General features: G+C 41.9%; 2 protein-coding genes and 1 pseudogene across 2 annotated transcripts; 2 read left to right on the top strand and 1 right to left on the bottom strand.

Moving 5' to 3' along the window:
• Nucleotides 1–851: 851 nt before the first annotated feature.
• On the top strand, nt 852–4,552 carry LOC115793614 (protein FAM49A-like; annotated as a pseudogene).
• Nucleotides 4,553–5,271: 719 nt separating this feature from the next.
• LOC115793613 (golgin subfamily A member 6-like protein 22) lies at nt 5,272–6,736 on the bottom strand. The gene has a single exon (XM_030748658.1). It carries the CDS (start codon nt 6,589–6,591, stop codon nt 5,272–5,274), a length of 1,320 nt encoding a protein of 439 aa, XP_030604518.1. The 5' UTR covers nt 6,592–6,736.
• Nucleotides 6,737–12,239: 5,503 nt separating this feature from the next.
• LOC115793612 (protein FAM49A-like) lies at nt 12,240–15,932 on the top strand. The gene is made up of 5 exons (XM_030748657.1): nt 12,240–12,488; nt 13,921–14,017; nt 14,225–14,397; nt 15,277–15,435; nt 15,849–15,932. The coding sequence occupies exons 1-5, from the start codon at nt 12,240–12,242 to the stop codon at nt 15,930–15,932; spliced, it is 762 nt and encodes a 253-aa protein (XP_030604517.1).
• Nucleotides 15,933–18,422: the final 2,490 nt, after the last annotated feature.

The raw sequence follows: 18,422 nt of genomic DNA, 5'->3' as shown, positions 1-18,422 counted from the left end.
TAAGCCAGCCTCCAACATAACCAACCAAGCCCTTACCTGGAACCCCCAAGGAAAGAGAAACAGAGGATGGCCCAGAAAATCCCTGTGCCGTGACCTCGATGCTGACACCAAGAGAATGGGGTACAGCTGGAACCAGCTGGAGAGAAAGGCCCAGGACCAGGATGGCTGGAGATCGCTTGTTGACGGCCTCTGCCCCGGCAGGGGTAATAGGTAGAAGCCATGTTTGTAGGGTTTTTCCCTTTCATTGTGCAAAATTTCTGGAGCAGAACATGGGTTTATGGCAATTTACTGCAAGCTGGGCTACATTTAGCTCTGATAAAAAGCATGTTTAAAGCACCACCAGCCAGAATTGTTAATACAAGGTAGGATGAATCCATACTTTCTTGTTGTTTATACCAAATTCTGAACCTACCATCCGATTGTCAGTGCAGAAATCAAGACTCATCAGACCAGGCAATGTTTTTTATCTTGTGTTATCCAGTTCGGTGAGAACGTGCGAATTGTAGCCTCAGTTTCTTGTTCTTATCTGACAGTGGCACACAGTGTGGTCTTCTGCTTCTGTAGCCCACTTGCTTCAAGGTTTGATGTCTTGTGCACGAGCTCTGTCATCAGAAAGAGTTTCACCTGGAGAACTGCTGCTCACTTTATCTGGGCAGTATCTGGGTGTTCATCTAAACAATAAACTGAACTGGTCAGACAACACCAATGCACTTTATAAGAAAGGTCAGAGCAGACTCTACCTGCTCAGGAGACTGAGGTCCTTTGGAGTGCAGGGGGCACTCCTGAAAACATTTTATGACTCTGTGGTGGCATCAGCTCTTTTTTACAGTGTGGTGTGTTGGGGGAGCAGTATGACTGCTGCTGACAGGAAGAGACTGGATAGGCTCATCAATAAGGCCAGTTCTGTCCTGGGCTGCTCTCTGGACACTGTGGAGGTGGTGAGGGAGAGGAGGATGACAAGAAGGTTGTACTCTATGCTGTCAAATGACTCCCACCCCATGTATGGAACTGTGACAGCCTTGAGGAGCTCCATCAGAGACAGACTGTTGCACCCCAAATGTTTGAGAGAGCGCTATCGCAGGTCCTTCCTGCCTGCAGTAGTGAGACTTTTTAACCAGCACTGCTCCCAGACATAAGAGTGTTTTGCTATGTACGTATCTACACTACTGACATTTGATTGGTCACATTGTCTGTATTGTCTATACTGATCGCAATCTCTATATTGTCTATACTATACATAGTGTATACATAGTCTATACTGCACATAGTGTATACAGTTTTATTTGTAATTCTGTATTTGTATTTTCTTAATTATTTTTATCTTTTAATACTTTCTTATTGTGTTTTTTTATTGTGTTTATAGTATCGTGTGTCTGTACAATAGCTTGCTGCTACTACACTGAAATTTCCCCATTGTGGGACAAATAAAGGGATTTGTATTTCTATTTCTATATGTTCAACTATTCAATTATCATGGTGTGCCTTTATGTGTGCCTTTATGATTCATTCTTGTACAGGTCTTTCTGTTTAGCAGATAGTGAGCAAACAGACATGACAGAGGACGATGGAAGTGAAGAGAGCAAGGAAAATGAAGGTTGCCCTGAGGGTGATGGGAAGAATGAAGAGCAGACAGATTTGTTCCATTTGAATGATTTATCTTTTCTTTGTTTTGGGCCTTTATGCTTTTGAACCATTGCGCTGTATGTCAAGAAAGCTGGTCGTGTTCTTGTTCACTTGGATACAGTTGATGTCTTTGTTATGCAGCACAGCAGCCTACGCATGTTCTTAATGTGTTAGAAAACTAAGAATATCATTTTTTACTTGAATGAAAATGAAGAAAATAATGCACTATTGTGGGGATATTTCAAACTGTGCAGACTTATGGGCCTATCCTAGATTTATTAGATATGGTAAATGAATAGTTCATCACTGGCTACCCTAAGGACCACAGGAGATTATTTGTTAAAATAAGTAAATTAAATAAATAAATAAAATCAAAAGATGCATGAGAAAAGATCAAGAAAGGAAGGGGGCCCACAGAGACTGCTTCTATATAGGGCCCAGAGTTCTGTGCTACACCCCTGATTATTATTGTTGTTTTGTGAGTATTATAAGTTATTTTAAAGCCCTGATCTATATGAATGAAAAGAAAGCCATGACTTTCATTTCAGTGGTCAATGGAACAGAAGTACTGCATGCATAGAAAATTATATAATGTAAGAATGGATTTTGGTGACATGATCGACATCTGTAGCTCAGCTCAAAGAACAAATGCCACGCTGATTCACATTATGGATACAATAAGACAAGAAAACGTTAAAAAAAGAAAAGAAAATCTGCACTTACATATTTACTGAGACACCTGCCACCACACAGCTGAAACTGATGTGAATGCTGCAAATCAACCACTACCCTTTTTTACCATTTTAGATTTGTGTGAGTGCAATTTCTCGATGCTGTTAAGTCCCCGTTGAGATGTGTGTGTGTGATGTTTGATGGATGTGTTTGATTCTGTTTTGTTGTTTCTTTGTTTCCAGGCGATTCAAAACCCCAGCCTGCAGGAGCGAGAGTGGAACTCTGTCTGCCCGTTGGTCATCAAGCTTGAGACGTTTTTACAGCTTCTCTCTCAAAGTAGGTGCAGTCACACTGCTGAACAAATGTGTTGGGACAGGATTATTACTTCCTTTTGTTAGTCAACAGGTTATGCCATAGGTTTCATCTTAATGAGTCACTTTTTAGGTGATGAATAAAGATTGAATTCGCTTTTTAAAATTAGTTGACGTCTCGTGTGTGTGCGTGTGTGTGTGTGTGTGTGTGCGCACGTGCGCCTGTGTGCGTACAGAGGAGTCCCTGCCGGAGTCCCTGACATGTCCGCCCCTCACGCCCACTCAGCACCTGGAGAGGAAGCAGGCGCTGGGCAAACAGTTCGCTGAGATCCTCCACTTCACTCTACGCTTTGATGAGCTCGAGGTCTGTGGAAACACTCGAGTTAAACTCATACACACACTCAGTCTTGTACAAGGCTACATGACGCTCATCAGTGTGGAATAAAACTGGAGCCTCCTGTTTGTTTCTGCCAGAGATGTATAAAGTACTGGAGTAGAGGAGTGGAGTAGAAGTACAAGTACTATATAAAAAAATTGACTTGAGTAAAAGTTGAAGTGTTCTTTCAACACCATACTCAAGTGGAAGTACAGAAGTACTTCAATTTTTTTGGTACTTAAGTATTGCAAGTAGAAGTATTTCAAAAATTGCTACTCAAGTACCGAAAGTACAAGTACAAGTAAAAGTACAAGTACTGTGTATATTAAAGAAAGGCAGTCAAAAGTTTGATTATCATTGTTTATATAATTTCAAACATTTGAAAGGCACAATGTATTTGGCTGAAGCTGGAGTACAATGATAAAAGGCCATACAAGTGTTTACAAAAAACCAAACACAAATAAAACATCTCAAAAGGCCAGAGGGGCAGTCCACAGAGCAGCTAAAGACAAACCTGGACAAGGTGTTCCTGGGACGTCCTCCATCTCGATATCGGACAGTAAGCAGACGCGTTCTGTCCTCAATACTTACAAGCAACAGCGCAAAAGGCGGAGACGAAGCCTGCGTTTTTTTTATAGGCTTGATCGCTCAAATCGCCCAATGATGAGCCAGCTTCATAAACCGTGACAGCGCCATCTACCGCTCTGGCATTGATACTATGACTTGGGGATGATTAATAACGTTTTCATAATAGTAACGAGTAACGATTCAGCACGTGAAAATGTATCGGAGTAAAAGTATTAAATTAATCAAAAATATATAGTGGAGTAAAAGTGAAAGTAGGGGAAAAAATATGTACTCCAATAAAGTACAGATATTGCATTTTAGTACTTAAGTACAGTACTTAAGTAGTTCTACTTCATTACTATACATCTCTGGTTTCTGCACCCACAGTTGGACATTGAGAGTGAAGTCAACAATGAGATGGCTAACAGGATGTCTCTGTTCTATACGGAGGCCACGCCCATGCTGAAAACACTCAGCAATGCAACCACAAACTTTGTGACAGAGGTAAAAGTGCTGACAGCACATGACTGTGAGCAGTCTGACTAAGAGAGCGTGTTTGTTGTTAAGCAGTGAGGAGTGTAAGGGGTCTATCCACAACACGTGACTGAAACAAACAGTATTACTTACTTACTGTGACCTACTGTGTTTGCAAAAAAAAAATAAAAATACTGACTTTCAGACTTCTGAAGTCGACTTCTACATGTTCATACAATGTTATCTGCTGCACAGCAGAATCATGGCTAGAGATTAATGTCTAAAGTTGCTCTTTTATTCGTGCAGCAGGGTTCATACGCCTGTTTCCACAGCCTCTGTTTTTATTTCAGGTCTGAAAATATTTGTAACGACCACTGCTGGCTCATTACGATAACTGATGTTATCGTAATGATTTGTGATCATGTGTGATTTGTACTTTGTTCAGAACAAGATTCTTCCACTGGAGAACACAACAGGCTGCCTCAGCACCATGGCCAGCGTCTGTAAAGTCATGCTAGAGACACCGTGAATTAGGATTCTCTCTTTCTCACACACACACACACACACACACACACACACACACACACACACACACACACACACACACACACACACACACACACACCACACACACACACACACACACACACAGTAGGATTTGCAGCTTTTGATTTGCTGACAATATTGATGCGCATGTCCACTAATAAGAAGCCAGCTGCTCTCAGTACCACAGTACTGGTGGTTTAGCTCTACCAGTAAAGAGTTAGGCTGGAGATATGAAGGTCAGCTTTGATGACCATTTTCCTCAAATGTCTGTTTTTGAAGTTTTGGCATAGAAACACATTTGCCATATTTTACTGTAAAACAGGAATTCTTATACAGTATAAATGAACGTATACACATTGACACAGATGTTTTGATTTTTTTTTTTATTTGATTTCAAATTATATTTATACAATCCATGTTTAAAATACATGATTCCCATGTATTTACATATTTGCTGAGTCTGATATTTGATGCCAGTGAACTTATCAGTTTTTGGTTTAAAGAGCCCCCCAGCAATCAGAAGATCCCCTGTGAGCAAGCGCTTGGCGACAGTGGCGAGGAAAAACTCCCTTTTTAAAGGAAGAAACCTCGGGCAGAACCAGGCTCAGGAAGGGGCAGCCATCTGCTGCGACCGGCTGGGGGGGGCGTGATGGAAACGAGGAATGGTCTTTTAACCTACCACTGATAAGTTCAATGACATATTTATATAAATGTGATGTTTAGGACATGCTGTTGGTGAATTTTGTGGCCAATTAGGTGAAGCAGCCAGTGACGCTTCTTCTTTTTTAATCTCCTGAAAGGTGAAGAGATGGGAGAGGGGAAAATGAAGGAGATGGAGGAACGGTGGAGGAAGAGCAGCCTATGTTTCTCCAGGTTGAGCGGGAGAAGCAGCAGAACCTCAGCTGGAAAAAGAAAAGACATGCTTTCCCTTCTTTTCTGGCGGTATTCCTCTAAATCTTTGTTTTGGAGGATGAGTCTTTTGACCTCACTGAAGATTTGTGCATTCTCTTCTTCCAGTTTGGTGCATTTTTTGTGGAGTTCTTCTAACTCTTTCTCCTTTTCAGAATGCTTTACCTTCAGGTCTTTATATTTCTTACCCTGTGCTTTCATTGCCCTCCTGATCTCTTCTACCTGTTGCTCCTTCTCTCTTTGCAGTTCTGCATTTCTCTGCAGTGCTCCATCAAGAGTTACCTGCAAACCTTTAGTTTTTTCCTCACCTTTGTGAAGCTTCTGTTGTGTTGCTTCACACCTTTCTTCCAGCTCTTTAAGCTTGTATTTTGTCTGGTTGTGTTTTTCTTCTAACTCTTGAAGCTTGGAAGAATAGCTTTCTTCCACATCCCGAAGCTTCTGTTGTGTCTCTTCATGCTTCGCTTTGATGTCTTCAAGCTCGCACTTCATCTCCCTGTGCTCGGCTTCCTGTTGTTGCTTCTCTTTTATCATTTCTCTATTTGTTTGCAGTGCTTCGTCAAGCTTTCTCTGCAAATTTATATTTTTTTCCTCAGTTTCTACATACAGGCCTGCCATCTCATCAACTGACGCTTCCATTTGTTTTTTCTCTTCAGCGATGCCCTCTAATTCTTGGAAACGCTGTTGCAATTTTTTATTTCCTACCAACAGGCCTGTGATATGCTGCTGTGATTGGTTAAGCAGAAGCCCCCAAATTTCATTTAAGACCTGTAATTCAGGGTTGTACTGCAGATGTTTACCAGTTTGGTCCTGTGAGGAAATTTCTGGGAGGTCTTTAATTTGGGCCTCCAGCTGTCTGGTCTTGTCCTCCAGCCTGTGTTGCATCTCTTTGTGTATTTTTTCCAAGTCTTGAAGCTTCTGTTGTGTCTCTTCATGCTTCGCTTTGATGTCTTCAAGCTCGCACTTCATCTCTCTGTGTTCGGCTTCCTGTTGTTGCTTCTCTTTAATCATTTCTCTATTTGTTTGCAGTGCTTCGTCAAGCTTTCTCTGCAAATTTATATTTTTTTCCTCAGTTTCTACATACAGGCCTGCCATCTCATCAACTGCCGCTTCCATTTGTTTTTTCTCTTCAGCGATGCCCTCTAATTCTTGGAAACGCTGTTGCAATTTTTTATTTCCTACCAACAGGCCTGTGATATGCTGCTGTGATTGGTTAAGCAGAAGTCCCCAAACTTCATTTAAGACCTGTAATTCAGGCTTGTACTGCAGATGTTTACCACTTTGGTCCTGTGAGGAATTTCTGGGAGGTCTTTAATTTGGGCCTCCAGCTGTCTGGTCTTGTCCTCCAGCCTGTGTTGCGTCTCTTTGTGTATTTTTTCCACGTCTTGAAGCTTCTGTTGTGTCTCTTGGTGTTTTGCTTTCACGTCTTCAAGCTCGCAAGCCATCTCCCTGTGCTCGGCTTCCTGTTGCTGCTTCTCTTTAATCATTTGTCTATTTGTTTGCAGTGCTTCGTCAAGCTTCTCTGCAAATTTATATTTTTTTCCTCAGTTTCTACATACAGGCCTGTGATCTCATTAATTGCCGCTTCCATTTGTTTTTGCACTTCAGCGATGCCCTCTAATTCTTGGAAACGCTGTTGCAATTTTTTATTTCCTACCAACAGGCCTGTGATATGCTGCTGTGATTGGTTAAGCAGAATCTCCCAAACTTCATTTAAGACCTGTAATTCAGGCTTGTACTGCAGATCTTGACCTGGTTGGTCCTGTTGGGAAATTTCTGGGAGGTCTTTAATTTGGCACTCCAGCTGTCTGGTCTTGTCCTCCAGCCATTGTTGCGTCTCTTTGTGTATTTTTTCCACGTCTTGAAGCTTCTGTTGTGTCTCTTGGTGTTTTGCTTTCACGTCTTCAAGCTCGCAAGCCATCTCCCTGTGCTCGGCTTCCTGTTGCTGCTTCTCTTTAATCATTTGTCTATTCGTTTGCAGTGCTTCGTCAAGCTTTTTCTGCAAATCTTCATTTTTTTCCTCAGTTTTTTCAAACAGGCCTGCCATCTCATCAGCTAATGCTTCCACCTGTTTTTTCTCTTCAGCGATGTTCTCTAATTTTTGGAGACGCTGTTGCAATTTTTTCTTTCCTTCCAACAGGCCTGTGATTTGCTGCTGTGATTGTTTAAGCAGAATCTCCCAACCGGCATTTAAGACCTGCAAGTCAGGCTTGTACTGCAGATCTTGACCTGGTTGGTCCTGTGAGGAATTCTGGGAGGTTTTTAATTTGGGCCTCCAGCTGTCTATTCTTGTCCTCCAGCTGACTATTCTTGTCCTCCAGCTGACTATTCTTGTCCTCCAGCTGGACTATTCTTGTCCTCCAGCTGTCTATTCTTGTCCTCCAGCTGTCTATTCTGTCCTCCAGCTGTCTATTCTTGTCCTCCAGCTGACTATTCTGTCCTCCAGCTGACTATTCTTGTCCTCCAGCTGTCTATTCTTGTCCTCCAGCTGTCTATTCTTGTCCTCCAGCTGTCTATTCTTGTCCTCCAGCTGTCTATTCTTGTCCCTCCAGCTGACTATTCTTGTCCTCCAGCTGACTATTCTTGTCCTCCAGCTGTCTATTCTGTCCTCCAGCTGTCTATTCTTGTCCTCCAGCTGACATTCTTGTCCTCCAGCTGTCTATTCTTGTCCTCCAGCTGTCTATTCTTGTCCTCCAGCTGTCTATTCTTGTCCTCCAGTGTCCCTCAGCTGTCTATTCTTGTCCTCAGCTGTCTATTCGTGTCCGCCAGCTGGTCTATTCTTGTCCTCCAGCTGACTATTCTTGTCCTCCAGCTGACTTTTCTCCTCCTGCATTTTGTTAATGATATTGTGCAGGTCTTGATTTCCTCTTCGTGCAATCTAATGCCCTTTGAAGGATTCAATGTCAGCAGAATGACTCTGTCTTGGGTGCTGAGACATGTTGCAATTTTGATACACTGACGCGGTAAATGTTTCCAAAAGTTTGAACGCTGCAAAAATTAAACTCTGTCAGCTGTGTTAATGCTTCTCTGGCTTCTTATAGATTTGAGCTTCGAACGAAGCGCCTCTGATGTTTTGGAGCCGAAAAGAATGACGGTCACAAATAGAATAGAGGGGGCGTTGTCTAAATGAAACCTTGCGGAAGCACGTACGGTTTTGATCACGTGACAAAAGCCAAAGGAGGCCCCGTGTTGTTGTATGCAATCACGTGACTGACTCATTGCGTGATTCGAGTTGCTGAAAAAGACGTGGGAAATAGAGGAAGTGTTCTGGGTGATCTGAGGTGAGTCTGACCCATTGTTATAGCAGCATAATCAGAAGCACCTGGATCCACACCTGTACACATTAGAACTTCAGTTTGAGTGCACCCTGCCATCATCAGTGGCACCAGGATTCACCATGGCAACGGGTAAATAAAGAGCAGCGCCGCTATTTGAATCCGATGGATGGAGGAGCGCACGTGTCAGTGTGGAGCATGATGAGTCACTTTAATCATCTTGACCCACTCTGTCTATGCTTGAAGTGTACACACAGCTTTTATTGAATGGGGTTAATGGAAGACATTTTATCAAATATTTAAGAAGTGGTATAGCCACTTTTAAATATTCCCTCAATTTTCACAAGCTCTTTTCTGGACAAAATACATTTGTTTCTGTCCAAAAACCTATGGTCCACATGGATGTATGCACATATAAGTCTTCATTTACAGTCTAACAATAACACCAGCTGGTGGACCATAGGTTTTCTGGAATTTCATTTCAATAACAATACCTTGTTATCAGGAGCGCAGCTATATACTTTCTGAGGTGTATGCAGATACATTTTTAGCCCCCACCCCCTGCCCCCAATCTCGCACCACACCACACACACAACACACACACACACACACCACACACACACACACACACACCACACACACACACACACAGCAGATAGTGAGCAAACAGACATGTCGCGATCGAGCGCGTTCTCGAAAGCGCGCGCTGGAGCGCCTAAAGGAGCACGGGGCGCCTGATCAGCGCCGGTGCCTTCTGTTATTGATCATATCATATGTACAGCTGTTAAATACAGAAAATGCGCTAGAGAAACAATTTCCCCTCATCGCTTTGGCGCCTCCCTGTGCGGCACCCCTTTGCATTGCATATAGCTCATACCCACTTTTTGCACCACTGCTGCTGAGGCATATCTGTTGCAAGATGCCCCTCTGCATCACATGCTCTCGGTGAAGACGGACGCATTTTTCTCTTCTCCCCAGCCTTCCCTATCTGCCCCTGCTTGTTGCTGCTTCGCTGCTTAGAGCATCTCTTCACACATCCCCGAACTGCAAATTAAATTATGGATCTTGTCAGCTGGTCTCTCAACACTACTGATGGCCAAATTCTCATCACGAGGAGAATGGGAGAAGGGGAACCCTCTTTCCTCTGGTCCGACTACACACCCGGCTGGCTATGTTATGGATTCCTGTGGGGATGGAAATAACGTTCCTGGCTGCACTGTGTGGACGTGGCATATATATATTGATACCAGGATTTCTTTTCCCGAACATAGTACGAGATGATTTTTTTGAACCTACTTATCCCAGTGTATCTCCTTCTGTTTTCCTGCTAAAGGTAGCGCCGGTAAAACGGCTGCATGACCTCAGACACCTGTCCCCCCCTGTTTTTGTTTGTCTCTGTGTTTGTATTTCTTGGATGGGTGTTCTGTTAACTGTAATTTCCCCATTGTGGGACTAATAAAGGTATTCGTATTGGTATTCAGATTAAGGATCAGAATAGGAAGTGCTGGCACAGCTGTTAGAGAGGACCTCAAGTTACTGCTGTTGGAAGTTGATCTTCAAATGGATACCTTTAAAACGTTGTTCAAGATAAATTCAATGAATACATCAAATATAATTAAATATTTAAAGTGTTCAGTTTTTTCATATTACCTTCTGTTGTATTATTCATGGTATATGCCACATATATGTCTTACATACATTTACTTCCCTGAGCAAATTTGTCTGGAAATAACATAACTGATTAAAAATACAGAAGCTTATAATGTTCTGTGTCATCATGAACTTTGTATTCTGACTGTACAATGAACCACACTGATGAAGACTACACAATGATAGAAATGGAGACTTCGAGGTCACCCTGTTGTTGAAATTCTCTGCTTTCCACATTCTGTTTTGTAAATGATGTAATCAAGACTGATATGCTGTGACTATATGAAACTGTAAGTTGAATTAGAATGTGCCAGTACTTCATGCCATCTCATGGCATGAAGTCTGACCCAGATATCTGAACTGTTTGAAACGGCTTTATTAAATTTAATAGTTGGACTCCTTATCTGATCTTTTGTCATTCCTGTTCGATGAAACGAACACGGAGAAAACTAAAGGCTTAAACAGCAACACACACACACACTTATTATTTAAATTCCTTCATTTCACTTTACTGTTGCTCAAAAAGTTAAATTATTAGTTTAAACTAAATATTTTTGTGGGCTTGTCATTTTTTTGCATTTACATTTCCGTTATTATTAGTATTTGCATTGACTGGTGGGGCAGCGTTATGAATGGGTGTTTCCACTAAGCCATGATACTGTTTGAACTGCAACAAAAATGCACCATAAGCCAAGTGTGTAAAACATGAAACAGGTGGTGCCAGTACTGATTACTACTATAGTAGTACGCAAGGAAATATATGCCCCAGTAACAATTGGTAATTGGAGGATGAGGGCATCGATCCGCTACCTCTCGCATGCTAAGCGAGCGCTCTACCATTTGAGCTAATCCCCCATGTTCATGGTGAGCGACGTAGCGACAAACATCACAAAGATTCTTAATGACCCTAAATAATGCAGTATTGAGTGACTGAAATGTGCTGTGACACCTTATATAAAGGGTAGTATAGTGTTGTTAATAATAATAATAATAAGCCAGCCTCCAACATAACCAACCAAGCCCTTACCTGGAACCCCCAAGGAAAGAGAAACAGAGGATGGCCCAGAAAATCCCTGTGCCGTGACCTTGATGCTGACACCGAGAGAATGGGGTACAGCTGGAACCAGCTGGAGAGAAAGGCCCAGGACCAGGATGGCTGGAGATCGCTTGTTGACGGCCTCTGCCCCGGCAGGGGTAATAGGTAGAAGCCATGTTTGTAGGGTTTTTCCCTTTCATTGTGCAAATTTCTGGAGCAGAACATGGGTTTATGGCAATTTACTGCAAGCTGGGCTACATTTAGCTCTGATAAAAAGCATGTTTAAAGCACCACCAGCCAGAATTGTTAATACAAGGTAGGATGAATCCATACTTTCTTGTTGTTTATACCAAATTCTGAACCTACCATCCGATTGTCAGTGCAGAAATCAAGACTCATCAGACCAGGCAATGTTTTTTATCTTGTGTTATCCAGTTCGGTGAGAACGTGCGAATTGTAGCCTCAGTTTCTTGTTCTTATCTGACAGTGGCACACAGTGTGGTCTTCTGCTTCTGTAGCCCACTTGCTTCAAGGTTTGATGTCTTGTGCACGAGCTCTGTCATCAGAAAGAGTTTCACCTGGAGAACTGCTGCTCACTTTATCTGGGCAGTATCTGGGTGTTCATCTAACAATAAACTGACTGGTCAGACAACACCAATGCACTTTATAAGAAAGGTCAGAGCAGACTCTACCTGCTCAGGAGACTGAGGTCCTTTGGAGTGCAGGGGGCACTCCTGAAAACATTTTATGACTCTGTGGTGGCATCAGCTCTTTTTTACAGTGTGGTGTGTTGGGGGAGCAGTATGACTGCTGCTGACAGGAAGAGACTGGATAGGCTCATCAATAAGGCCAGTTCTGTCCTGGGCTGCTCTCTGGACACTGTGGAGGTGGTGAGGGAGAGGAGGATGACAAGAAGGTTGTACTCTATGCTGTCAAATGACTCCCACCCCATGTATGGAACTGTGACAGCCTTGAGGAGCTCCATCAGAGACAGACTGTTGCACCCCAAATGTTTGAGAGAGCGCTATCGCAGGTCCTTCCTGCCTGCAGTAGTGAGACTTTTTAACCAGCACTGCTCCCAGACATAAGAGTGTTTTGCTATGTACGTATCTACACTACTGACATTTGATTGGTCACATTGTCTGTACTGTCTATACTGATCGCAATCTCTATATTGTCTATACTATACATAGTGTATACATAGTCTATACTGCACATAGTGTATACAGTTTTATTTGTAATTCTGTATTTGTATTTTCTTAATTATTTTTATCTTTTAATACTTTCTTATTGTGTTTTTTTATTGTGTTTATAGTATCGTGTGTCTGTACAATAGCTTGCTGCTACTACACTGAAATTTCCCCATTGTGGGACAAATAAAGGGATTTGTATTTCTATTTCTATATGTTCAACTATTCAATTATCATGGTGTGCCTTTATGTGTGCCTTTATGATTCATTCTTGTACAGGTCTTTCTGTTTAGCAGATAGTGAGCAAACAGACATGACAGAGGACGATGGAAGTGAAGAGAGCAAGGAAAATGAAGGTTGCCCTGAGGGTGATGGGAAGAATGAAGAGCAGACAGATTTGTTCCATTTGAATGATTTATCTTTCTTTGTTTTGGGCCTTTATGCTTTTGAACCATTGCGCTGTATGTCAAGAAAGCTGGTCGTGTTCTTGTTCACTTGGATACAGTTGATGTCTTTGTTATGCAGCACAGCAGCCTACGCATGTTCTTAATGTGTTAGAAAACTAAGAATATCATTTTTTACTTGAATGAAAATGAAGAAAATAATGCACTATTGTGGGGATATTTTAAACTGTGCAGACTTATGGGCCTATCCTAGATTTATTAGATATGGTAAATGAATAGTTCATCACTGGCTACCCTAAGGACCACAGGAGATTATTTGTTAAAATAAGTAAATTAAATAAATAAAATCAAAAGATGCATGAGAAAAGATCAAGAAAGGAAGGGGGCCCACAGAGACTGCTTCTATATAGGGCCCAGAGTTCTGTGCTACACCCCTGATTATTATTGTTGTTTTGTGAGCATTATAAGTTATTTTAAAGCCCTGATCTATATGAATAAAAAGAAAGCCATAACTTTCATTTCAGTGGTCAATGGAACAGAAGTACTGCATGCATAGAAAATTATATAATGTAAGAATGGATTTTGGTGACATGATCGACATCTGTAGCTCAGCTCAAAGAACAAATGCCACGCTGATTCACATTATGGATACAATAAGACAAGAAAACGTTAAAAAAAGAAAAGAAAATCTGCACTTACATATTTACTGAGACACCTGCCACCACACAGCTGAAACTGATGTGAATGCTGCAAATCAACCACTACCCTTTTTTACCATTTTAGATTTGTGTGAGTGCAATTTCTCGATGCTGTTAAGTCCCCGTTGAGATGTGTGTGTGTGATGTTTGATGGATGTGTTTGATTCTGTTTTGTTGTTTCTTTGTTTCCAGGCGATTCAAAACCCCAGCCTGCAGGAGCGAGAGTGGAACTCTGTTGCCCGTTGGTCATCAAGCTTGAGACGTTTTTACAGCTTCTCTCTCAAAGTAGGTGCAGTCACACTGCTGAACAAATGTGTTGGGACAGGATTATTACTTCCTTTTGTTAGTCAACAGGTTATGCCATAGGTTTCATCTTAATGAGTCACTTTTTAGGTGATGAATAAAGATTGAATTCGCTTTTTAAAATTAGTTGACGTCTCGTGTGTGTGCGTGTGTGTGTGTGTGTGTGTGCGCACGTGCGCCTGTGTGCGTACAGAGGAGTCCCTGCCGGAGTCCCTGACATGTCCGCCCCTCACGCCCACTCAGCACCTGGAGAGGAAGCAGGCGCTGGGCAAACAGTTCGCTGAGATCCTCCACTTCACTCTACGCTTTGATGAGCTCGAGGTCTGTGGAAACACTCGAGTTAAACTCATACACACACTCAGTCTTGTACAAGGCTACATGACGCTCATCAGTGTGGAATAAAACTGGAGCCTCCTGTTTGTTTCTGCCAGAGATGTATAAAGTACTGGAGTAGAGGAGTGGAGTAGAAGTACAAGTACTATATAAAAAAATTGACTTGAGTAAAAGTTGAAGTGTTCTTTCAAACCATACTCAAGTGGAAGTACAGAAGTACTTCAATTTTTTTGGTACTTAAGTATTGCAAGTAGAAGTATTTCAAAAATTGCTACTCAAGTACCGAAAGTACAAGTACAAGTAAAAGTACAAGTACTGTGTATATTAAAGAAAGGCAGTCAAAAGTTTGATTATCATTGTTTATATAATTTCAAACATTTGAAAGGCACAATGTATTTGGCTGAAGCTGGAGTACAATGATAAAAGGCCATACAAGTGTTTACAAAAAACCAAACACAAATAAAACATCTCAAAGGCCAGAGGGGCAGTCCACAGAGCAGCTAAAAGACAAACCTGGACAAGGTGTTCCTGGGACGTCATCCATCTCGATATCGGACAGTAAGCTGACGCGTTCTGTCCTCAATACTTACAAGCAACAGCGCAAAAGGCGGAGACGAAGCCTGCGTTTTTTTTATAGGCTTGATCGCTCAAATCGCCCAATGATGAGCCAGCTCATAAACCGTGACAGCGCCATCTACCGCTCTGGCATTGATACTATGACTTGGGGATGATTAATAACGTTTTCATAATAGTAACGAGTAACGATTCAGCACGTGAAAAATGTATCGGAAGTAAAAGTATTAAATTAATCAAAAATATATAGTGGAGTAAAAGTGAAAGTAGGGGAAAAAATATGTACTCCAATAAAGTACAGATATTGCATTTTAGTACTTAAGTACAGTACTTAAGTAGTTCTACTTCATTACTATACATCTCTGGTTTCTGCACCCACAGTTGGACATTGAGAGTGAAGTCAACAATGAGATGGCTAACAGGATGTCTCTGTTCTATACGGAGGCCACGCCCATGCTGAAAACACTCAGCAATGCAACCACAAACTTTGTGACAGAGGTAAAAGTGCTGACAGCACATGACTGTGAGCAGTCTGACTAAGAGAGCGTGTTTGTTGTTAAGCAGTGAGAGTGTAAGGGGTCTATCCACAACACGTGACTGAAACAAACAGTATTACTTACTTACTGTGACCTACTGTGTTTGCAAAAAAAAAATAAAAATACTGACTTTCAGACTTCTGAAGTCGACTTCTACATGTTCATACAATGTTATCTGCTGCACAGCAGAATCATGGCTAGAGATTATGTCTAAAGTTGCTCTTTTATTCGTGCAGCAGGGTTCATACGCCTGTTTCCACAGCCTCTGTTTTTATTTCAGGTCTGAAAATATTTGTAACGACCACTGCTGGCTCATTACGATAACTGATGTTATCGTAATGATTTGTGATCATGTGTGATTTGTACTTTGTTCAGAACAAGATTCTTCCACTGGAGAACACAACAGGCTGCCTCAGCACCATGGCCAGCGTCTGTAAAGTCATGCTAGAGACACCGTGAAGTAGGATTCTCTCTTTCTCACACACACACACACACACAACACACACACACACACACACACACACACACACACACACACACACACACACACACACACACACACACACACACACACACACACACACAGTAGGATTTGCAGCTTTTGATTTGCTGACAATATTGATGCGCATGTCCACTAATAAGAAGCCAGCTGCTCTCAGTACCACAGTACTGGTGGTTTAGCTCTACCAGTAAAGAGTTAGGCTGGAGATATGAAGGTCAGCTTTGATGACCATTTTCCTCAAATGTCTGTTTTTGAAGTTTTGGCATAGAAACATATTTGCCATATTTTACTGTAAAACAGGAATTCTTATACAGTATAAATGAACGTATACACATTGACACAGATGTTTTGATTTTTTTTTTTATTTGATTTCAAATTATATTTATACAATCCATGTTTAAAATACATGATTCCCATGTATTTACATATTGCTGAGTCTGATATTTGATGCCAGTGAACTTATCAGTTTTTGGTTTAAAGAGCCCCCAGCAATCAGAAGATCCCCTGTGAGCAAGCGCTTGGCGACAGTGGCGAGGAAAAACTCCCTTTTTAAAGGAAGAAACCTCGGGCAGAACCAGGCTCAGGAAGGGGCAGCCATCTGCTGCGACCGGCTGGGGGGGGCGTGATGGAAACGAGGAATGGTCTTTTAACCTACCACTGATAAGTTCAATGACATATTTATATAAATGTGATGTTTAGGACATGCTGTTGGTGAATTTTGTGGCCAATTAGGTGAAGCAGCCAGTGACGCTTCTTCTTTTTTAATCTCCTGAAAGGTGAAGAGATGGGAGAGGGGAAAATGAAGGAGATGGAGGAACGGTGGAGGAAGAGCAGCCTATGTTTCTCCAGGTTGAGCGGGAGAAGCAGCAGAACCTCAGCTGGAAAAAGAAAAGACATGCTTTCCCTTCTTTTTCTGGCGTTATTCCTCTAAATCTTTGTTTTGGAGGATGAGTCTTTTGACCTCACTGAAGATTTGTGCATTCTCTTCTTCCAGTTTGGTGCATTTTTTGTGGAGTTCTTCTAACTCTTTCTCCTTTTCAGAATGCTTTACCTTCAGGTCTTTATATTTCTCATCCTGTGCTTTCATTGCCTGCCTGATCTCTTCTACCTGTTGCTCCTTCTCTCTTTGCAGTTCTGCATTTCTCTGCAGTGCTCCATCAAGAGTTACCTGCAAACCTTTAGTTTTTCCTCACCTTTGTGAAGCTTCTGTTGTGTTGCTTCACACCTTTCTTCCAGCTCTTTAAGCTTGTATTTTGTCTGGTTGTGTTTTTCTTCTAACTCTTGAAGCTTGGAAGAATAGCTTTCTTCCACATCCCGAAGCTTCTGTTGTGTCTCTTCATGCTTCGCTTTGATGTCTTCAAGCTCGCACTTCATCTCTCTGTGCTCGGCTTCCTGTTGTTGCTTCTCTTTTATCATTTCTCTATTTGTTTGCAGTGCTTCGTCAAGCTTTCTCTGCAAATTTATATTTTTTTCCTCAGTTTCTACATACAGGCCTGCCATCTCATCAACTGCCGCTTCCATTTGTTTTTTCTCTTCAGCGATGCCCTCTAATTCTTGGAAACGCTGTTGCAATTTTTTATTCCTACCAACAGGCCTGTGATATGCTGCTGTGATTGGTTAAGCAGAAGCCCCCAAATTTCATTTAAGACCTGTAATTCAGGCTTGTACTGCAGATGTTTACCAGTTTGGTCCTGTGAGGAAATTTCTGGGAGGTCTTTAATTTGGGCCTCCAGCTGTCTGGTCTTGTCCTCCAGCCTGTGTTGCATCTCTTTGTGTATTTTTTCCAAGTCTTGAAGCTTCTGTTGTGTCTCTTCATGCTTCGCTTTGATGTCTTCAAGCTCGCACTTCATCTCTCTGTGTTCGGCTTCCTGTTGTTGCTTCTCTTAATCATTTCTCTATTTGTTTGCAGTGCTTCGTCAAGCTTTCTCTGCAAATTTATATTTTTTTCCTCAGTTTCTACATACAGGCCTGCCATCTCATCAACTGCCGCTTCCATTTGTTTTTTCTCTTCAGCGATGCCCTCTAATTCTTGGAAACGCTGTTGCAATTTTTTATTTCCTACCAACAGGCCTGTGATATGTTGCTGTGATTGGTTAAGCAGAAGTCCCCAAACTTCATTTAAGACCTGTAATTCAGGCTTGTACTGCAGATGTTTACCACTTTGGTCCTGTGAGGAAATTTCTGGGAGGTCTTTAATTTGGGCCTCCAGCTGTCTGGTCTTGTCCTCCAGCCTGTGTTGCGTCTCTTTGTGTATTTTTTCCACGTCTTGAAGCTTCTGTTGTGTCTCTTGGTGTTTTGCTTTCACGTCTTCAAGCTCGCAAGCCATCTCCCTGTGCTCGGCTTCCTGTTGCTGCTTCTCTTTAATCATTTGTCTATTTGTTGCAGTGCTTCGTCAAGCTTTCTCTGCAAATTTATATTTTTTTCCTCAGTTTCTACATACAGGCCTG

The sequence above is a fragment of the Archocentrus centrarchus genome, chromosome 15 (assembly GCF_007364275.1).
Source record: "Archocentrus centrarchus isolate MPI-CPG fArcCen1 chromosome 15, fArcCen1, whole genome shotgun sequence".
Taxonomy (NCBI): Eukaryota; Metazoa; Chordata; class Actinopteri; order Cichliformes; family Cichlidae; genus Archocentrus; species Archocentrus centrarchus.
Note: the sequence above shows the minus strand (reverse complement) of the source record. Positions and strands in the feature narration are given on the sequence as shown.